This window comes from Trachemys scripta, chromosome 3 (genome assembly GCF_013100865.1).
Source record: "Trachemys scripta elegans isolate TJP31775 chromosome 3, CAS_Tse_1.0, whole genome shotgun sequence".
In the NCBI taxonomy this organism is placed as follows: Eukaryota; Metazoa; Chordata; order Testudines; family Emydidae; genus Trachemys; species Trachemys scripta.
This window is the reverse complement of record NC_048300.1, coordinates 173,195,228-173,218,147: the sequence shown is the minus strand read 5'-3', so window position 1 is coordinate 173,218,147 and position 22,920 is coordinate 173,195,228. Positions and strand designations below refer to the sequence as shown.

At 41.9% G+C, this 22,920-nt stretch overlaps 2 protein-coding genes and 1 long non-coding RNA gene across 9 annotated transcripts in view; 1 reads left to right on the top strand and 2 right to left on the bottom strand.

The window, feature by feature from the left end:
• Positions 1-915: 915 nt before the first annotated feature.
• Positions 916-15,741, bottom strand: IAH1 (isoamyl acetate hydrolyzing esterase 1 (putative)). 5 transcript variants are annotated; one of them, XM_034766482.1, is made up of 7 exons: positions 15,586-15,705; positions 11,317-11,436; positions 8,995-9,047; positions 8,400-8,548; positions 5,660-5,821; positions 2,171-2,292; positions 916-1,317 (listed from the first exon to the last, which is right to left on the bottom strand). In XM_034766482.1, exons 5-7 carry the CDS (start codon positions 5,763-5,765, stop codon positions 1,141-1,143), a joined length of 405 nt encoding a protein of 134 aa, XP_034622373.1. In that variant the 5' UTR covers positions 5,766-5,821; positions 8,400-8,548; positions 8,995-9,047; positions 11,317-11,436; positions 15,586-15,705; the 3' UTR covers positions 916-1,140. The 5 variants fall into 5 exon arrangements, with proteins under 5 accessions (XP_034622373.1, XP_034622370.1, XP_034622374.1 ...); XM_034766479.1 differs by lacking the exon at positions 11,317-11,436 and having other exon boundaries at positions 15,586-15,741; XM_034766483.1 differs by lacking the exon at positions 8,995-9,047.
• Positions 15,724-21,765, top strand: LOC117875290. Of its 2 annotated transcripts, none has more exons than XR_004645244.1 (2): positions 15,724-15,944; positions 21,502-21,765. It is a non-coding gene; the product is annotated as an uncharacterized LOC117875290 (long non-coding RNA). The 2 variants fall into 2 exon arrangements; XR_004645243.1 differs by lacking the exon at positions 15,724-15,944 and adding an exon at positions 20,645-20,777.
• CPSF3 (cleavage and polyadenylation specific factor 3) overlaps positions 20,266-22,920 on the bottom strand; it is a 47,728-nt gene continuing 45,073 nt past the window's right edge. For both annotated transcript variants that reach the window (XM_034766476.1, XM_034766477.1), the window contains one exon: positions 20,266-20,703. In XM_034766476.1, coding sequence (XP_034622367.1) covers positions 20,602-20,703 — 102 coding nt within the window. In that variant the 3' untranslated portion in view covers positions 20,266-20,601. The remainder of the gene's footprint in view (positions 20,704-22,920) is intronic.

Sequence of the window (22,920 nt, the reverse complement as noted above, 5' to 3'; positions counted from 1 at the left end):
CGGGGCAAGCCTGGGGTGTGAGGCCCTGGAAGGGAGTTCAGGCCACTGGGGGGGGGGGGGGGAAGAGACAGGGAGGTGCGGGGGCAATGGGGGGGCAGCTGGGGGTGGGGGGGGAGCCCAGGGAGGCAGCGGGGGGAAGGGGGGGTCAGGGTGATGGGCTATAGTGCCTATTGCAGCTGCACAAGTGGGCTTCAGGAAAAAAAGTTTGGGAACCCCCTGCCTTAAGCAATGACAATCTTTTTTGTCGAGTAGTAGCTCAAGCAGGCAATTGTGATTAGGATCTAACGTTAACTAACACTAGGGTGTACTGATTGATAGAACACCCAAGGTATAAAAAAGGATGCATAGAGCACAGGAAGTAATTTCTGACCTAAATCCCTTCAATTACACAGGAGGTCTAAAACAACACTGCGAAAAGTAGCCAGGTAAAGTACTTTTTATGTTCAAACTACTGAAAGTGTGTCTTTGCTATGAGCCAAATCCTAAAGTCCTTAAGCTCCAAGTGCAGATGTATTATTTTCAGCTTCTTAAATCTTCACTTGCAGCACCACATGTTAAAATTCTTTGACACTAGGAGCTGGGATTATTTAGTATTAAAGCCATGCTGAATGCTGCTTAACTTCACAACCTCAATTAAGCAGTGTTAGAGCTTGTGGAAAACGCTGGCGGGCAGTAGATGCTGGTGCTCTGATTTGAAATGCTTAGAATCTCTCATGACTGGGAGGTTCCCAACCAAAGGAACAAAGAATTCAGTGTTGCTCATTCAAAGCTGAGTGAGGTTTTCGACAGCCCTTGAGCACATGTCCTGCACTCCACGGTAGTGAAAGTTTCAAAAACCTTTGTCAGTAATAATGACAATACTGAAGCCGAGTGTTGGTTTGGGTTGGCAAAGATTAGAAAATTACACTTGAAATCAACTGTCCAACAGAGCTTTAATACGTTCAGTCATTGAGAAAATGGTATTAACGTATTTAAACACACCATGGAACGTGTAAAGGTAACTTTATTTTTCCATAAACCATAACATTTGAGAAAGGACTTGTATCAATATTATCTTTTCTCTAAGAAAAACACTAGGAATATTTTGCGGAATGCACATTTTCTCCTGTCCATCAACAGACTCGGTCAATATGTTACAGATCAGGATTTCCCACGAAGGCTAACTTCAGGATTCTGATGATCTACATCGCGCCAGTAAGGAAGCAGCATAGGTAATGTGGAAATCTTCTTTTCCAGCAGTGACCAAAGCTGAGCTGCTAAAAAATTATTTCCCAATACTGATAAATGAAGTCCATCCGATAGATAGGAAGAAAAGTCCTATAAAGGGAGTTAATTTAAATAAATATTTAAGAAATAAACAATATAAGATCATAATAGCTAACTTCATATATAATACCATGTGATAAACTCTAGTCAGAAAATGTAGTTTTTAATCAATCTCAGTTCTAAGAAACTTTTCCAAGATCATGAAAGGATAGAAAGACAGGTAAATGTACTGTGTTGCTTATGTCACTGATACCCATAAGAAAACTATCAATTGATGAACTGGGGCAACCAAAATACTGAATCTACTCTTTGTCCCAAAAGTTCCGCTTTGCCAAACTTGAATTACCTGCTAGGTCACGTTTTTCAAAAGAACTCAAATGTGATCAAAGTAAATGATCAGATTTTCAAAAAAGCTCAGCAGATGGAAAGCTGAGCTCTTGAAAATCTGCCTCTAAGTGTCAGAATAAGAGCTGCTGGGTGCACTGCACTTCTGAAAATCTGGCCTAAATTCAGCTTCTGGTGATGGTCAGTCTGTTGCACTTCAGGAAGGCTACTTATGCAAATATTCTTGCGAAGTACAGTATGGGATGCAACTGCTGACTGCCTTTATAAAGGAAGTTCCAGCAAAGTAGGAAACCACTTATATTTAGAGCAGCCATATATTATTGTCTGATAACCAAACACAATATTCAGTTGTATTTAAACAAATCACCTTAAGTGTTTTCCTAGTCCAGCATGAAGAATTCTGGATTTGTTTCCTCCCAAATAGTGTAAACTATAACACATGATTTCTTGTTTTATTTTTCAAGATTGACCATTCAGTTCCTCCCCAAGCTCTGTACTAACTATCGCTTTATACAAGACACTTCAGCATTTTCACAAACTTCTTTTCTGAGCGTCATACCTGATTATTCTTTTGCATAAGTGTCCACAGATCAAGAACCTCAGTCCCACAATCTCTAGCAACTTGAACACATGCCTTGGCATATTCTCCAGTGGTAGAATTGAAGCGGTTTAATTTGTCACCTATTGGAAGTTAAGAAAATATTAACTGAATTAGAACAAGGAATTAAGTCAGACTGTGTCACTATCTACTGTATGTGATTTTTATTGAATGTTAATCCATTTCAAAGTAAAATTGGAACCTTGTAAATTTTAAAGCAAGTGGAAGCTAAATCTGTCTCTTTTTAAAAGCCTTCTGTTGTAGCCTGCTGTTTTTTGAGAGATTAATTTGAAAACAAACTTTGGTTCAGAAGAAGTGTGGCTGGTGAGAATTAAGAGGCAGTGGCAGAGCTGTGTAAGAACATAGCATAGCACCTTTTTTTCTATGTTAGGCTTGTCTTTAGCCTGTGCTTTCTGTCCAACGCCTATGTACATCACATCTGCATAACTTATTTACAACTGCCAACACTCCTATGCCCCCAACAGATAGAAGAGAGTTAAGAGAGGTGAGGTCTAATCACAAGCCTGTCCATCCGTGTTCTGGGTGACACGGGACTTCTCTTTTGCTTTAGTTTCCCCTCTGTAAAATATGTCTAACTACTTATCTGTCTAGGTAAAATGTTTTGAGATCCTGGGATAAGAGAAATTTGCACTTTATATGTAATTAGAAATCAGCTGGCCCATATCAGATGCAATACTCAATTGTACAGAAATTGATGCTCCATGTGCCTTGAGCACCAACTAACCTATAGTCCAGCTCCTCTGTTTCAATGCAGTGAAACTTCCCTCTAACAATCTAACCCCCAATTGCCCACTGCATTTCAAGTGACCGCCTCCAAGATGTTACCCATTCCGCTTAACAATCTGTCCCAACATGCATTTAGCTCTCTCTCTCCTTTCTTCCCCAGACCTGAAGACTCTGTGTGGCTCGAAAGCTTGTACCTTCCACCAACAGAAGTTGGTCCAATAAAAGGTATTACCTCACCCACCTTGTCTCTCTCATTAAACTGAAAAGCATTTTTAGAAAACAGGGTTCCCTCTTATATCTTGTCACTCAGTCTTTATGTGACTACTTCTCCATCAGCAATCATTACTTCATCTGCTGTCAATCTTCTCCTTCCTGCCCTCTCTTCCACTGGTATGTCTGATGATTCTCTCCATCCTTGACTTTTCTGCCCCTCCCCGTCACAGGAAGTTTCACCCTGGCAACCCCCTGCTGCCCTGATTCATCTCCAAAATACACTTCCTCAGCTCCTACTTTAGTGCTAGAGTGTCTCTGACAGAAATCCCATGATCAGGCTAACTTATTCAAACCTGAAAGAGACCATTGTGATCATCTAGTCTGACCTCCTGTATAACACAGGCCATAGAACTTCCCCAAAATAATTCCTAGAGCAGATCTTTTAGAAAAATATCCAATCCTGATTTAATAATTGTCAGGGGAATCCACCCCACCCCTTGGTAAATTGTTCCAATAGTTAATTACTCTCACCCATAAGAATTTATCCCTTAGTTGCTGTCTGAATTTGTCTAGCTTCAACTTCCAATCATTGGATTGTATTATACCTTTTTCTGCTAGACTGAAGAGCCCATTATTAAATTTGTTTCCCCTGTAGATAGTTACAGACTGTAATCAAGTTACCCCTTAACCTTCCCTTTGTTAAGCTAAATAAATTGAGCTCTTTGTCTATCACTAGAAGGCATGTTTTTCTAATCCTTTAATTATTCTCGTGGCTCTTTTCTGAATCCTCTCCCATTTATCAACATCTTTCTTGAATTGTGGACATCAGAACTGGACATACTATTCCAGCAGCAGTCACATCATTGTCAAATATAGAGGTAACATAACCTCTCTATTCCTACTCAAGATTCTCCTGTTGATGCATCCAAGGATTGCATCAGCTCTTTTGGCCACATCACTGCACTGGGAGCTCATGTTCAGCTGATTATTCCCCCTCTTCCCCCCTTTTCTCCCCCTGCCATCTTTTTCATAGTCACTGCTTCCCAGGATCGAATCACCCATCCTTTAAAGATGGCCTACGTTCTTTGTTCTTACCTGTATACATTTATTAAAACACATATTGTTTGACTCCAGTTTACCAAGTGATCCACATCTCTCTGAATCAGTGAAATCTATCAGTTTAATGTGTGCCATGTCTATTTTTTATCATTCTAGTTTTTTAATCAAAATGTCATGCAGTACTACGTCAAATGCCTTACAGATGTCTAAGTATATTATATGATCACTATTACCTTTATCAACCAAACTATAATCTAATATCAAGTTAGTCTGACAGGATCTATTCTCCATAAAACCATTTGCATTAATTACATTACCCTTCTTTAATTCTCTATTGAGTCCTATATCTGTTGCTCCACTCTTTTGCTTGGTATCAATGTCAGGCTGACAGGCCTAAAATTACTTGGGTCATTCTATTTATTCTTTTTAAAAATTGGCACAACATTAGCTTTCTTCCAGCCTTCTGAAACTTCCCCATTGCTCCAAGACTTATCGAAAATCAATATTACTGGTCCACAACATTACTGGTCCTTAGCTGGCTCTTTTAAAATTCTTGGATGCAAGTTATCTAGCCCTGCTAATTTAAAAATGTCTAACTTCAGTGGATTCTAACATCTTCCAGAGATACTAGTGTAATGGAAAGAGTGTTATCGCCCTATATGAGACTATATCATCTGTTTTTTTCCCAAATGCAGAACAGAAATATTTATTGAACACTTCTGCCTTTTTTGCATTATTATGGATAATTCTACCATTTCCATCAAGGACTGGACTAATACCATTGTCAGGATTCTTTTTAAAGTACAAATACCGTGCCACTGCACAGGCTGTCCAAACACACATGAGCACTTGGGGGCAGCCATTCAGCTGGTGCAAACTGTAATAGCTGATGTCAGTGAAGCTATGACAATTGACACCAGCTGAGGTCAGGAAGGCTCCCCACCAGGAACTAGGCAGTGTTATGTCTCCATTGTAAAAGTGACTTGAACAGTACAGGGAGAAGCTAATAGGCATTAAACTTTTTTTGCTTTTTCTTCCGACAAAGATGCATTTTCTTGGTCTCAGAACTGTACTTTTCAGAAATAAAGCATGAGGTGGGATATTGCTGCTTAACCTGATAAATGAGGAATATGTTGTAACAGCAAGAAAATGATCCAAGGTGTACCATGCTGCATTGCTACTCACTTCACAGGCTGCTTTGCAAAGGGTATTAAGGCACAGCATGGTCAGATTACACCATCTGTAATGTAATTCCAGAGATGTTTAGCAGACCTACCAGCAGCCTCTTTTCATTGGCTCAGAGAATACACATGTAGTTTGGCACAAATACTGAGCAAATCCTTTGTCAGTCTGGAGGTCAGCAACTTGGACACCCAGACTGACAACCTTTCTACTTGTTTTTAATCCCAAAACTGGGAGAATTCCTTTTACCTTTGGCAATACACTCTTTTTCCCAAGCTGGTTCATAGAGAGGGGGTGGTGTTATCAAAATAATTTTGTCCTCAGTAATGTCTATGGACTTCAGATATTGTATCATGCTTTTTAAATTATCAGCATATTCCTTCAGTGGAATGTGTTGGTTGGAATTCACATCTGTTTAGGGAAGAAACAATTGTTAATATAAAACCAAGATGCCCATTGTAAATTATATACAATACTTATTTACACAGCATATAAATGTGAATGCTTTCCTTCTTTTCAATATAAAGTTCTACATGATTCATGAATTCATCAGATGTGGTGGGAAAATGATACACAGCAAAATCCAAGGTACAGAGAAAAAACTGCAGATACTGTAAATAATTTCCTATCCACTTAAAATAACTGAAGAGAAGGTGGTCTTAACAGATTAATTCATTGCCTTTTTTGTACACTTCCCTAATAGAAAATCAAATGATTACAAAGACTTAGCAGATTTATCTTCTTAGGGCTTGTCTACATGGAGCAGCAGTGCACACAAGGTGTGATTTGTAAAGTGGACAAATGTGTTACACACCAATTTGTCCCTGTAGACTCTGTTGGTGTGCACTAAAAGTTCCCTAGTGTGTTTTAACATAGTACTGTATAGACTAATTAGTGCGCAACACATTAGTGTGCTTTAGAAATCACACCCCCATAGCATGCATTTCTGCTCCATATAGATAAGCCCTGAGTGTAGCCTGAAAAAACAATGGATTTTTCAATATTAACAGAAAAAGACATCACAAAATATGTCCAAAAACATTTATAACAAAAATTTCAAGTCTCATACACAGTGCCAATTCAGTACAAGTAGACAAGAAATGGTGAGAAGTTTAGGACTGAGATTAACCACTCCCTATAGCTGTCGTCATGGAACAGTGGGTTACAAAATAAAGTAAGCAAACACACTAAAATTAGAGAGAAAACAGAAGAATGCTATGTGCAGACAGAATATAATAGTCCACAATAATTTATTGCTGCAAAAAGTTCGTGCACCCTACAGAGGGCTGGTCCCACTGTTGACTTTATAATTATCATCAGAATATTTATATTTGTTAGTATACATAGAATTGTAGCATATCAGGGTTGGAAGGAACCTCAGGAAGTCATCTAGTCCAACCCCCTGCTCAAAGCATGACCAATCCCCAACTAAATCATCCCAGCCAGGGCTTTGTCAAGCCTGACCTTAAAAATCTCTAAGGAAGGAGATTCCACCACCTCCCTAGGTAATCCATTCCAGTGCTTCACTACCCTCCTAGTGAAAAAGTTTTTCCTAATATCCAACCTAAACCTCCCCCACTGCAACTTGAGACCATTACTCCTTGTTCTGTCATCTGCTACCACTGAGAACAGACTAGATCCATCCTCTTTGGACCCCCCTTTCAGGTAGTTGAAAGCAGCTATCAAATCCCTCCTCATTCTTCTCTCCTGCAGACTAAATAATCCCAGTTCCCTCAGCCTCTCCTCCTAAATCATGTGCTCCAGCCCCCTAATCATTTTTGTTGCCCTCCGCTGGACTCTTTCCAATTTTTCCACATCCTTCTTGTAGTGTGGGGCCCAAAACTGGACACAGTACTCCAGATGAGGCCTCACCACTGCCAAATAGAGGGGAATGATCACATCCCTCGATCTGCTGACAATGTTCCTACTTATACAGCCCAAAATGCCATTAGCCTTCTTGGCAACAAGGGCACACTGTTGACTCATATCCAGCTTCTTGTCCTCTGTAACCCCTAGGTCCTTTTCTGCAGGACTGCTGCCTAGCCACTCAGTCCCTAGTCTGTAGCAGTGCATGGGATTCTTCTGTCCACAGTGCAGGACTCTGCACTTGTCCTTGTTGAATCTCATAAGATTTCTTTTGGCCCAATCCTCTAATTTGTCTAGGTCCCTCTGTATCCTATCCCTACCCTCCAGCGTATCTACCACTCCTCCCAGTTTAGTGTCATCTGCAAACTTGCTGAGGGTGCAATCCACGCCATCCTCCAGATCATTAATGAAGATATTAAACAAAACCGGCCCCAGGACCGACCCTTGGGGCACACTGCTTGATATCGGCTGCCAACTAGACATGGTGCCATTGATCACTACCCTTTGATCCCGATGACTTAGCCAGCTTTCTCTCCACCTTATAGTCCATTCATTCACCCCATATGTCTTTAACTTGCAGGCAAGAATACTGTGGGAGACCGTATCAAAAACTTTGCTAAAATCAAGGAATAACACGTCCACTGCTTTTCCCCTCATCCACAGAGCCAGTTATCTCGTCATAGAAGGCAATACCTTTAACAAAGGCTGAAAGGCATTCCATTGTGTCTTTTCTCACATTCTGACTACAATTTTTATCAGGCAGTGGATTACAAGGCTATTTCCAAAGGCACAAATAGCAGTTAGGCACCTAACTCCAACTCAAAGTCCCAAGGGAGTTAGACACTTAGAGCCATTTGTGCCTTTTTGAAAATTTCCTCCATAGTCTCACACATGAATATTTGGCCAGAGAAAGAGCAACAGAAACCAAAAGTATACATGAGATTTAAATGAATAACGGTACACTAATGTAGTAAACTCATTAAAAAAAAAAGAACTGATGGAGCAGGACCAGGAGAAATGTTAATCCCTTTGTGTCCCACTCTGGTAATCTCTAGCTGATATATTACACTTTTTAAAACTTGTTTTAAGAGAATTGAGAGAGAAAAAATGAAAACTGACCTACCTTTTAAAGCACTGTCATTAGCGCCAAAGAAGATGGTAACTGCAATAGTATTTTCAACATTAGAACTTCTGCTGATCAATCTGGGAAGAACTATGTTAGCCCATCTGGTATTGTAGCCTGACAGTCCGCGATTTAAAACATCACATTTTCTGAAACACACACATACAACAAGAAGAAAATCCCCCTCATAGAGCAAAACTTTAGAAATTTCAAAACATTCAATCTGGATACCTGCCTTAAGGTTCTCTACCCCTCTAAAATCAACTAGATTACACAATAGACAAGTGGGATAATTTAATATATATATAGTGTTTGTATAAAGTATATGTGTAGAGTTTAAGTCTAAATATATAGTTGCCAATCCTGCAATCTGATTCACATGGCCACAAAGATCCATATGCATGGCTTTGACTGCAGAATCAGGGAGTATTTACTCAACCTTTGCAATAGCCTTTAATAAGGATTTACACATATTGAAAGAGAAAGTACTGAGGCATTCCATATGATCCTTTTACAATTCCAAATATAAGTAAATAAATGCTGATTTTTTTAAATAACGAAAATCATTTACTACACAAACTTTGACAAGGCTCACCTGACCAATTTCTGAGCAAGCAACACTCCCCAACCATTGTCCTGAAAGGAAAACTGAATGAAAGGAACACAGTTTAGATATTAACTAAAACATATCTAGGATTACAATTTAGCATGTCACTCTACTTTCTCCCTGCATTTTTTTTTGTCCTTTCTCCTCACCCACCAAATTTAACTGCCCTTTATTTTTATGTGGCCTCTCTTATCTTCTGAAAAGTAGGCCATTAGTGTGTCCCTGAGGCTGCTGTTGGCCCTGCCCAATCCCCACACATTTTGTTACTGAATTAGGGAACAGTACAGGAGAGGTGCACATTGTGCTGTCCTTCCACAGTCAAAACTATCACTAATTTCAATCTGTGGGCCAAAGAACTATGTAGGATCAAGCCATACATAAGTAAATCAACTAGATTGTAACAAGTGACTGATTGATCCCAAGGATTTTTTCTGATTATTTCTAAATGTGGACTTGTAGCTTTAATTTCAGATTGCAGAGCAGCTCGTATATATGAACTATGCATCTGTTACCTCATACTTCAGGGGTGGCCAGCCTGAGCAGGAGCCAAAATTTACCAATGTACATTGCCAAAGAGCCACAGTAATATGTAATGAGTGTGTGTGTGTGTGTCTCTCTCTCTCTCTCTATATATATATATATATATAGACACACATACATACATACCTTCAATCATTATATAAGTTGATAATGCATATTTATTATACATTTATAATGTATAGTTAACGATAATAACAACTTAATCTTTTACTTAGTAGGACTTCCGGCAATCTTTGCTTTCAACAATTCCCTTGAGGTTTGGTTTGTGTTCAGTTGTGCTCACATGTAGCAGTTCTCTTAAGTGGCTGTCTGTCAAAATGCTTGGATCTCACATGTTTGTGAGTCTGTTTTCTGGACACACAAAGATGGGTCAAGGCAAACATCGAGATTAATTTTGGCTAGGTCTACACTATGGGAGGGGGGAGTCGACCTAAGATATGCAACTTCAGCTACGTGAATAGCGTAGCTGAAGTTGCGTATTTTAGGTCGACTTACCTGGCTGTGAGGACAGCGGCGAGTCGACTGCTGCCGCTCCGCTGTCGACTCCGCTTCCGCCTCTTGCTGCGGTGGATTTCCAGAGTCGACGGCAGAGCAATCAGGGATCGATTTTATCGCGTCTTCACTAGACGCGATAAGTCGATTCCCAATAGATTGATTGCTACCTGCTGATCCAGTGAAGACGTGCCCTTTAAGGCTGCACCTCTGATGTTGGGGTATTTATCCTTTGGTGCAGATTTCCAGAAAGTAAGGGTCCCCTCTGTCTTCTGAACAGACTTCAATCTGTCATCTTCCAAAAGTTCTATTATTTCCATCTGGGATGTTGCTTTGTCAGTGACTAAAGGGGTTTCAGACAATCAACTTCAGCACTAAAAGGGTCAATCAGAAATCTGATTTGAGGCCTTTTCTACTGCAAATCTTGGAATCTTTCCTCAAAACCGTCCTTAAGATCTTTAATCACACTCATATATCTAGTTGTGCTCCATTTTAGGGGTTCTTCTGCATTCTCTTTTGATCTGGCTTGATGTTGTGACATTGACGGAAAGTGTGTCAGTTCTCCCTCAAGCCTTTGTCTGTGAAACAACTGCAGTTTGCTCATGAACGCAAATACGCCTTGCACTAGATCAGACAGCAACTGGAATTTTCCTTGTAAGTCCACATTTAGTTTATCCAAATGCAGCAGCATGTCTGCAAGAAATGCCAAGTCTAGAACCCACCCAGGATCTGTAAGCTCAGGATGTATTCTGTGCTGCTTCTTCATAAACAATTGTACTGGTTCCAGGAGCTCGAAAAAATGAGAAATAACTTTACCTCTCGAACCATCAAACTGCGCAATTAGATTTTGAAACTGTCTGTGATTGAGTGTATTTGAGAGAATGAAATTCACAATGTGCAAGACAGGTTTCATGACATGATCAAATTTGAGATTTTTAGGTATCAGGCGCAACTGGTGAATAATACAGTGAAATGTCCAAAATTTGGGAACGCTCTCGTCAGATTCACAAAGCCCTACTAATCCATTCGCAAATCCCACATGGACAGAGCCCCGTTCGTTGCAATGGCAGTGAGCTTCTGTAAAGGCAAGTGGCTTTTTGTAACTACCACCATCAACACCTCCTTTAGATCTCATCCACGAGTTCTGTCCTTTAGTGACATGATATCGAGGAGTTCTTCCCTTACAACAGTTGTCAGACACAGTGTGGTCAAATACCAATAACTGAGGTTTATCCTGTGTATGGCATGACTCATTCAAAGTGATGCTCAAATACTCACACTGCTGAAGTTGCAAGTGCAGTTGCGATTTGATGTCACTGTTCAGGTCGGAGATTCTGCATTCTATTGTGTGGCATGAAAGCTGCAGGCCAGAAATTTTCTTCTGTAGATTCTCATTCTCTGGTGACAGGATTGAAATCACATCAGTGAGGTACGTTTTTATAACCTCGCTTCAGAGTAGGGCTTTTTCACACGGGCTATGTCCCAGGCCACATAATAGGAGGCTAATATTACAGTCTGCGATTGGCTGGCAAATCTGGTGAAGAACTGGGCTTCTACATCTGTTTGTTTTTTCAAAGTTTTCAGTTTTAAAGTGTGGTGTTCAGAACCTTGTGGGAATTCTTGATTCATATGTGCATGGCTCGAAGCGAAATGACGCTGCAAGTTTGAAGATTTGAACTGAGAGATATATGTCTGGCAAAGAAGACACATGGCCTTACCATTACATTCAACGAAAAAGTACTTATTCTCCCACTCCTGTTGGAAGCATCGATTTTCGTCTGTGTATTTTATTTTCTGTTTGCACTTGCCTTCCATTGTTAGATGGTGTAAGAAAAACTTTGATTAAAAATTTCCACACCAGCTAGTCAGTGTGTGCTTTATTCAAGGAGACACTGGTGCCGGCCAGGGGGTGCTGGACCCCAGGCTCTGTCCCAGGCCCTGCCCCCTACTACACCCCTTTCCCAAGTCCCCACCTCCACCCCGCCTCTTCCCGCCCCCTCGCTCCTGCCCCATCTCCCCCGAGCCTCCTGTGAGTCGCAAAACAGCTGATCGCAGCAGGCGGGAGGCACAGGGAGAGAAGAGGCGCGCTGGGGGAGGGAGGGGTGAGGCTGCGAACTCCGTCCTCTCTCCTCGCCCCAGAGCCTCCTCAGTGCCGCGAAACAGCTGCTCACGGCAGGCGGGAGGCATGGGGGAGAGAGGAGGAGGTGTTGATTGAGGGGGTCGTTGGCGAGCAGGAGGCACTGGGGGAGGGAGGGAGGCTAGGGTGACCAGACAGCAAATGTGAAAAACTGGGACAGGGGGTGGAGGGTAATAGGAGCCTATATAAGAAAAAGACCCAAAAATCAGGACTGTCCCTATAAAATCGGGACATCTGGTCACCCTAAGGGAGGCTGACAGGGATACTGGTGGGTGCTGAGCACCCACCATTTTTCCCCAGTTGGCTCCTAGCAGGAGCCGCGAATTATCTTCTGAAGACCAGCATGTGGCTCCGGAGCCACAGGTTGGCCACCCCTGCTCATACTTAAAGGGACACTCACAATTGTTAACTGTATTTTTAAATGATTTTTTTAACTGCTACCAAACCTCTGTACCTTTTATTAATGACTTCTTAGATGATTAAAACCAAAAGAATCACATTTACTTTTTATTATTTGTCATTTGTTTACTTTTTACTGCTCAGTTTGGCTGACAAGTGGGCACTTGCATTTCCGTTTATGGCCTTTCACTCTCACATTATAGTTTGCCTTTCAAAATTTGCATGGAAATGTTTATAAACAAGAAACTTTAAATTTAAAAAACCAAAAACATCTCCTGGCATTAGGCTGTAAAATCCTTTTATATATTAATCTAATTTTAATTAGCTTTAATTTGCAGTCAAACAGTAATTACCAGCTGATAACACAGGCAAATTGGACACAAGTAGACAGTCATTACTAATTAGGATAGTGATTCATTCCTTATCAGTTTGAGTACACAGTAGGTTGTTACATGTATGTTGGGTTCAGCTTATATGTAAGGAGCCAGGTTCCACTTATGCCTTTACAGATCAGGCCGTTACATTCTAATTGACCTATTGTTTTGGGGGGCTCTTTCTGGTCTTGACTGAGACATTCAGTTAACTACGTCTAGCATGTGAACTTACAGAATTGCTGCAAAGCGGGACTGAATCCACTCACAATGTACCACCATGCATGCAGATTCTAAAATGCTTTCTCTAATAAAGAGAAACTCAATGGGTAGGTAAGGATCAGGAACTGAATTTTGACCTCAGATAAATGTATCCTCACCCTGTCTGAGGGTAGAAAGCAGCTCTGATTTCCTGTTTTCCCTGTTAAAACCAATATAGAGAGCTAGGTTCTAACTATGTGCTCACAACAGAATCCTGGATGGAAAGTTATATATTTAAAGACTGAACCAGAAATAAACACTGAGGACCCACACCATCAATGGCCACATCTACTGAAGCCCCAACATGTGAACTAATATAGTGATTCTTACGGTAAAACAAAATTCTCCCAGCAAATTCTTTCAGCAGTTAAAATACTTTGCCTAAGGCGACCCAGAGGGCAATGTTCAGGGAGCCATAACTACAACGTTGCAGTAGCCAGGTGGATCTGTGATCAGAACACAACTCCCTCTCAATTACATATGTATCAGGTTTTTTCTTTTAAGGTAAAAAATAACCATTATCAATCGCAGGTGTTCAGTATAACACATGGCCCAGGCCAATGCTTAATTAAAAATTCAGATCAGAATGAAAATATATTAGCCAAGCACCTGGGTGAGAAGCAATTCTAATCTGACAAACCACTTACCGTAGCTGCCAGTGATTCTGTGGATAAAATCACAGTTTCACAGTGGTGCTAAAAGTGCCTAATCTTGTGGTTAACATAGACAGGACACAAAAGGCAAATAATTTGCTTGGTCTAGTCTATAGCGGTATTCAGTAATACTGTATTTGCTAGTTAAGGCCAACAGTGATACACAGAGCTTGTAGCTTCTGAAAATGCTACCAACGGAGATGGGCACAAGCACACTGGTTATAGACAAAATGAGTGTGAAGCGTTGAGCATGACCACACTGGGTGTGGTGGAGCAGATATGGGACATTGGGTAGGAGAGGTGTATATGGGATACAGAGACACCTCATAGGTGGCAAGTTATATGGGCCCATGCTCCACCAATGTTTGGGTTTATATTTTCAGAGCCATCCTGGCCATATGCCAGACCGGGGCAACTGCCCTCTGCCCCACACTTTGGGGGGGGGTACTGCACTTCAGGAGGATGGGGGGTCCAAGGCAGCCTGGGAGGGTTGGTAGGGAGCCTGGTGCTGGCAGCAGCAAGTGACCTGCTCTCAGCCTGCCCCACCCCTCACCCACTCCACTCTTTCCCATCCCTGCTGTATCCCCTCTCCACACCCATTCCATCCCTTCATAGGATCATAGAAATGTAGAACTGGAAGGGACCTTGAAAGGTCATTGAGTCCAGTCCCCTGCGTTCACTGCAGGACCAAGTACCATCCTTGACAGATTATTTTGCCCCAGATCCCTAAATAGCCCCCTCAAGGATTGAACTCACAACCCTAGGTTTAGCAGGCCAATGCTCAGACCACTAAACTACCCATTCCATCCCTTCCCCCAAGCCCCTGCTTAGGGTGACCCAATGTCCCATTTTTATAGGGACAGTCCTGTTTTTTGGGGACTTTTTCTTATATAGGTGCTATTGCCCCCACCCCGTGTCCTGTTTTTTTCACAGTTGCTATCTGATCACCCTACCGCCGCCTCTTTGTGGTTTCCGCCCTCTCCCCCAAATGATGCCGGGAGCTGGCCGGGTGGGATGGGATGGGTTGCTCGCTGGTGCCAGGCCCAACCCCCCCGAAAGCGCAGGGCCCCCCCTAATCATGGGGCGGTTGCCTGGTCTGTCTGATGGATGGGCTGACTCTGCTTGGACCCGTCCTGGGCACCAACAAAAATTATACAACCCTGGCATCCATGGAGCCAGTAGGTGTATGGGGCCATATATGGGCCATTGTGGGGTTGGGGGGAACATCTATGGGAAATGACTATGAGATGTATGGGCCATTAGATGTGGGGCATGGACATGAGGGGTGTGTGTGGGGGGGGTATGGGACAGGGACAAGAGGTGCACAGGGCCACTGGGTGTTTGGGGTGGTTGTATGGGACATGGGGGCACCAGCTGTATGGGGCCACTGTGTGTTTGGACCCCGGGGTGCAGGGAGCCATTGGGGGTGTGGGGATGTATCAGGTCATTGTGTGTGTGGACACGTACACAGGGGCCATTGGGGGTGTGTGTCTTGGGTCATTGGAGGGGTGTGTGTGCGGGGGGGGGTGTATGGGACACCAGCTGTGTGTGGACACAGACGTGTAAGGGCGCTACGGATTACAGGACACGGAGCTGAGGCGAGGGGCACTGGCTCCCTTGGGGCTGCGGCGGGTCAGCGCCACGGGGAGTCCCACAGCGGAGCGGGCCCGGCAGCCTCCGAGCGCCGCCCTGCGCCAGGCCCGGCGCGAGCCGCCAGCCCCGGTACCTCGGTGATGGAGTCCCCGAACAGCACGATGCGGGGCCAGGACACCGGCTGGCTGCGCAGCGCCGCCTCCGATAGCGCCATCCCGCCGCTGCCGCTGCCACAGGCGGCAGCCCGCCGGACATCCGCCCCCGGCCCCGCCCTCCGCTGCGCCCCGCCGGCCCTCGCGCGCCCGCCCCGGCCTCTCCCAGCGCGCCCGGGGGCCGCTAGCCGGCGCTGGGCCTAGCCTGGAGCCGGGGGGGAGCCTCCCGCCACCTCCTCCCCCGAGGTGCAGCCGCTGTGGGGCGCAGCTAATCCCGGGACCCACCCAACACCCTCCGGCCAGAGCCCCCGTGGCCTAGCGCCCCCCCGGTGCGCCTCAGGTGAGCCCAGGCAGCGCCCAGCGCTGGGTGCATTGCCAGGGATTCCTGCGAGCAGCAGCTGCTCCGCTCCGGTCCCGCTGGCAAAACCCCAGGCACGTTGATTGCACAAAGCTGCCCCTTGCTCCGAGCTTCCCCGTGTGGGTTTGGCGTTTGCAGCCACAGGCTCGTGAGCCCTTTCCACTGCCTAGTGCACTGCCCGTGGCTACCCAGTCGATGCTCTGTTTATCTGTGACAGGGTTGGGGTTTTAGATTATAAACCCTTCGGGGAAGAGTTTGCAGAATACAGAATTACTGAGATGTAGGAGTGCAAGAGACCTTGCAGTCATCACGTCTAGCCCCCTCCACTGTCACCGTACCATGTAAACCTAGACTAGGGTGACCAGATGTCCCTGACAGGTGTTTGTCTAACTTGTTCCTAAAAATCCTCTCATAAGGGATATGTCACAAGCTCCCTTGGAAACCTATTGCAGAGCTTAACTACCCTTACAGTTATGAAGTTTTTCCTAATAGCCAACCTAAATCTCTGTTCCTGTAGGTTAAGCCCATTATTTCTTGTCCTATCTTCAGTAGGCATGGAGAACAATTGATCGCTACCCTCTTTATAACAGCCTTTAACATACTTGAAGACACAGTAGTCCACTTGAGATCACACCAGTGCTGAGTAGTGCAGGACAGTTACCTGCAGAGTCTTACATACAACAATCCTGTTAATGAACTTGCCGCACATGGTATTGGTCTTTTTTGCAACTTCATCACATTGTTGACATGTTCAATTTGTGATCCACTATAACCCCCACATCCTTTTCAACAAGACTGCTGCCTGGCCAGTTAGTCCCCATTTTTTAGTGTGCATTTGATTATTTCTTCCTAAGTGTAGTTCTTTGCAGTTGTCTTCATTGAATTTTATCTTGTTTAATTCAGAGTGGTTCTCTAATTTGTCAAAGTCTTTTTAATTCTAATCCTGTCCTAGAACATGCTTTCAACCCTTCCCTGTTTGGTGTCCTCTGCCACTTTTATAGGTATATTCTCCACCCCATTATCCAAGTCATTAGTGAAAATATTGAACAGTACTTTGGGCATGCAGCCCAATTCTGATAGCAAAAATACACACATTGATACATTATTTTGAATAGCAGTGTCCATTGAGGCCATGCATCCACCCTGTGCCTCCTTATGCTTCTGTGTGAAGGCATAAAGGGTGGCTCAGCCATGATCCTCCTTATTAGTGCCCATGACAGCAATCTGGTACACGTCGAACCAGCTATCTTTCTCTTGGCTGCTGTCATAACTATAAAGGGAAGGGTAACAGCTCTCCTGTGTACAGTATTATAATATCCCTCCTGGCCAGAGACTCCAAAATCCTTTTACCTGTAAAGAGTTAAGAAGCTCAGGTAACCTGGCTGACACCTGACCCAAAGGACCAATAAGGGGACAAGATACTTTCAAATCTTGTGGGGGGAAGGTTTTGGTTTGTGTTCTTTGTCTTGGAAGTTGTTCGCTCTTGCGACTAAGAGGGACCAGACATCAATCCAGGCTCTCCACATCTTTCTGAACAAGTCTCTCATATTTCAAACTTGTAAGTAAACAGCCAGGCAAGGCGTGTTAGTTTACCTTTGTTTTCTCAACTTGTAAATGTACCTTTTACTAGGGTGTTTACCTCTGTTTGCTGTAACTTTGAACCTAAGGCTAGAGGGGGGTCCTCTGGGCTCTTTAAGTTTGATTACCCTGTAAAGTTATTTTCCATCCTGATTTTACAGAGATGATTTTTACCTTTTCTTTAATTAAAAGCCTTCTTTTTAAGAACCTGATTGATTTTCCTTGTTTTAAGATCCAAGGGGTTTGGATCTGTATTCACCAGGGAATTGGTGAAGAGTCTCTCAAGGCTACCCAGGGAAGGGAATTAGCTTTGGGAGTGGTGGCAGCGGACCAGATCTAAGCTGGTAGTTAAGCTTAGAAGTTTTCATGCAGGCCCCCACATTTGTACCCTAAAGTTCAAAGTGGGGAAGCAGCCTTGACAGCTGCAAACTCCTCTTTTATAAATAGTTTAAGATATACTTCTTTGCCTTTACCCTTTTATCTTTGATTAATTCTGTAATGTGGCTGTTTCGGAAAAAAACAGGAGATTCTCCACCCTGCACATCAGAGTGAGGCACCAGCCACCATGGCAGACTCTAAATCTAAGGGTTTAAGCCCTGCACAAGTTGCGATGGCCTCATCCTCCAGCTGATAGCCCATAGCAGATACCTTTTCCTGCTGGGGGAGAGCCACATCCCTGATGAATGCTTGTGCAAATCCTTCTTGTTGAGGGCTTACAAATTTAGGGATGCACAGCTGAAACAACATATACTCACTTATACAGACGATGTTCTTGATAAGCAGATTCCAAGGCCTGAAGGGACTGTTGTGACATCTACTTTGATGTCCTGTATTATACAGATTATAGAATGACCCCAGAAATTGCCAGATTCAAACAGTGACTCAAACTCAGGCAAAATATCACTTAATCTTTCCATGCCTACCACTAAAAATAACCTGTTTAATGCAATGAGTTGGTAGGAAGTTGCTTAGTTACATCCCCAGACCATTTTGGATCTCAGCTGTTTATTTTTATTAGAAGTCCTTTGCTATGGGAGAGGAAATAAAGTCTCTCTTCTCGGGAAATCCTAAGGGGGTCTTAGAAATGACCACAATTTGCAGGAAATGTTACTACTTGAAGATTGAGAAATGTTTTTCCAATGCGGCAGAAGCAGCTGTGTTAAGCACCAGGAAGCATTCCATGAACCAGTTTGAAAACCAATATACTGAACTACTTAAACAAATGATTAAATACAAAAGGACAATTTCAGATACTTTAGACCATTTTTAATTTCTTTTGTTCATGAAAACATCATTCTACCCAGAGATGATTCTCCTCTTTTCCACTGAATAAACTGTGATTTCCTCTTGAAGTTTTTATGAAACAAACCGGCATGACTCAAACCCTTGTATTTGCTGCTTAAGATAGAAATGTTATTCATGTAGTCAACATAGCTCTTGGGAATAATTAACTTTTTGCTCACTTTACAGTAGCCAAACAATATTAACACTGTCACAGAGGCTATATTAAAAAAATTCTCCATGACTCTAATACTACAGTGATGGGCACTATAGAAAAATTATAGATAGTAAAAGAGAGTGTAAAAATAGATTAGAGGATATTTCCCACCAGATTATAAACATTTTAACGCAAAACAGATGTTGCATCTGAAATCTTTGACAGTATCATTTTAAAAACAAGAACATTTCACAAAGTGGTTTTCTTTTTTTAAAAAAAGTGCTAACTGCATTTATCAGTATTTCTTTATGAATAATTTTTTATCCTTATATAATTAGTTGGTGACAACCAATTATTTTGAGAGAGACACTAACACATAAATGTTCTTCGTTGATATTACTACTGAGAATTATCTGATGCCACTTTAACCAACTCAGAAAAAAAAAAAAAAAGAAGCAAGTTTCTTGTGAATGATGCAAAGATACCTTTATATTCTTCTGTTAGGAACCCCACATTTTCCCTTAACATTTTTCAGTGTGATTTAAAAATACAGACTTAAAAATCACATTTCTATAGGGATTTTGTTCCCCTACTTTAGGCCTCCAGTCCCACAACTCACTGTGCAGAGGTGCAACTCTGTATCTACAGTTATACTGACTTGAATGGGGCTGTGTGCCGGCACACTGGTGTGCCCACATGCAGCGAACTGGGCCAATATTAACACTGTAATGGATACTGATAGGCTAAAATGATCTTTCTCATAGTTAGTTTGTATATTTGACAGTCTCTTCCTTATAGTCAGTTTCATTGCTTCCACCATGTAGTCTTCTAGGCTCTAATTCTGGTAAGCACTTAAGCATGGTCTTAACACATCTATCAGAATCAAGTACATACTTAAGTGCTTTACTGAACTGGGGCCTAAAGGTCTGATTTGTAGAAGTTCCAGGTAACCACACAACTCCAGCTGAAATCAACAGGGGCTGTGGATGCTCAACACTTCTGAAAGTTAGGTATTCTTGGTTTGTGTGGAATCTATTGTGATTTCTCATATTAGTTCAGAAAGCATCTACTATTCAGATCTTCACCTTACTTTCTCATTTTAAGAGTAAGTGATAATTTAGTACAGATGACTGCAAGAGGTGTGTTTATCAGTCACTATACTATTACCATAAAAAACAGCAAGAAAAAAATAAAAAGACAACTCTGTATAAAATCTTATATATATAAATATATAGGGGAGCAGAAAACCCAACTCCTCCTCCTCCGAGTCAGCAGACCTTGAAAATATAAGATTCCTCCCCCATTTATTTTTTATCATCATTTTAGGTTATCTACTACATCATCTCAGGGTAAGAAATTTCTCCTCTTATGTGCATATGTCCCATTAATGGGTTCATATGTACATATATTAACTCATTATGTACATTACACAAAATTGAGTTGCTATAACAGATTGCCCATCTGTTATTTGTAATGAGAACTAAGCAGTTTTGTGGTCAGGAAATAAGTACATATGGCTTGCTAAAGGCAAGTTTTATTTATTTTTTTATGAAAATGGCGAAAATGAATCAAGTATTAAAAAGATTGTTCTTGTGTTTCCTATATATATACTGGTCAGTCAGGTCAGCGGACTGGGCTGAGGGCATCATAGAGTCTCTGTGCAGCCAACTCCACCATTTCCCGAAGGGATTCATCATCTTCATTTCCTGGCTCACATTCAGCAGTCTGGAAGAAGAGATGTGAGTAATCAAGGAGTCAGAATCAAACAGCCCTGTAAATTTACCTTTTTTAAAAAAATTGTAAGTAAAGCCAATTAGGAGAAGGAATAGTAGATGACAGTCTAAGCAGCAATAAAACATGTCCTACAGTGGTGAAGCAAATTGTAAGGAAAATTATCAAGAGATTTCAGCTGCATTGTAGTCTTTTAAGCTGTTTGGCTACACAGAAGATAGTTCAGCAAAAGATTTACATCAGTCTTGCTGAGAAACAACAAAACTAGATAAAAGTTTGTGTTTGATTAGTCATTAATTTTGGAATTATTGAATAGTAAGTCTAGTTTTGTGAACTAGGTTTGGTTCAAAATCAAGTCTGAATCCAAGTGGCACCCCACAGTTTTTAACTTAATCTGTGACCTCATCTGCACTGTACTAAGTTATTTTAGGTAGAAGCTTGGAAATAATATAGAGTGCCAATCAACACCTCTGCTGTAAATAATTCAATTTTAACCCACGCATGGTCACCTGGGCATTCAGAAAATAAAGTTTATTTCAAAATAAAATCCATTGCCTCTTTTACTCATTAAAGCAATTCATTTTTTATTGAGAGGCAAAACATCTATGTATACTTGAAACTTGCCAATTCACCCACGTAGAGAAGCCCATTGACAGCAGTAGCTCTTTGACTCATGTAACTAACAAATGGCAGCAAACAAGGATTTATATTTTTGGTGGGTCTTGTGGCTCTTTTAGTCTGAAAGACACTATTTACTCCCTTCTACTCTTAACTTGTCTCCTTTCTGGACAGGCACCCCAGCCAAGAGGTCAAACAAAAGCTCCACCTCAAAAGCAGATGAAAACGATGCTTGGATGATCCCTCTTCTGCAGCAAAGTGTAACCTGGAACCAAAACCCATCTGCCGAGCAACATCCCTGTGCTCCACTAAGCCAAGATGCAAAAACCAAATGCTACGATCCATTGTGCACAAATCTGAACCCAACCCTACTTAACATTTAGTGTTTTTCTTTTTTGTTAAATCCCTGTTTTTTAAAATAGAAGCTTTTGGCAATTATCCATTTATTTATGGTTTCTTAGTGCTGATTAAGGTGAATCACTCAGGCACTTTTAGTTCAGGAGAAAGGAGAGACTACGTAGAGTATCAAGTATCAGAGGGGTAGCCGTGTTAGTCTGAATCTGTAAAAAGCAACAGAGGGTCCTGTGGCACTAACAGAAGTATTGAGAGCATAAGCTTTCGTGGGTAAGAACCTCACTTCTTCAGATGCAAGAAGAGTATATAACTATATGTAGAGTATATAACTATACTGGCAAATCCTCCTAGTGTAGATGTAACTTATACTGGCAAAAGAGTGCTTTGGCTGGCATAGCTTATACTGGTTCAATGCATGAAATAAGATATAACGTCAAAAGGACTTTTATGCCAACATAACTGTGTCGACACTAGGGCTTTTGCCAATATAGAAGGGGGGGGAGGGGGATGAGAGAAATCACATCTCTCACCAACATTACTATATTGGCAAAAGTTTCTAGAGTACACGTGGCCTGGTACAATGCCACTGAAGTCAGTGGTGTGTACACCAGTATAAATTATATAAAATACAATACTTAAATATATTTTGATTAAGCAGTAAAAGTTTCTCTCTAGGCTTCTGGTACTTTTGTCTCTTCCCTCTTCCACGTGGTCTAAACAATCTGGGGCAGGGACCATCTTTTTGTGTTTGTACATCACCTAGTACAATGGGGTTCTAATCCATGTCGGGGGACCACTAGTTTACAATACTGGAGGATATTAACCATTTATTTCATCACAACGTTGTTCTAATCATCAGGTGTACATCATCTTCCTAAAACCAAGTTTCAATACATTTCAGCTTTACCTCTTAAGCTAACTGATAAATAGACAAGATATTTCACTCTCTCTGTGTGGGCATCGCTGATTTTGGATTTAGTGACTCAAGGATCAAGATGGGCAAATCGGCTTTGCTTGGCACATTTTCTACTGGATGACTGTTTGCCTTTATTTAGACTGGAGACTATATTTTAAGAGTCTAAAAGTTCTAAATCAGTAAGTTATATCAGTTATTCTATCTCTACCATCTGTTTTTATACATTTTTATTTAATTGTAATTTTACTTATAGCAAGTACGGTTGCTACAAAGAAAAATATTGAAAGTTTCTCTTTCAAAAGCAGAAGAATCAGATGTTAGTT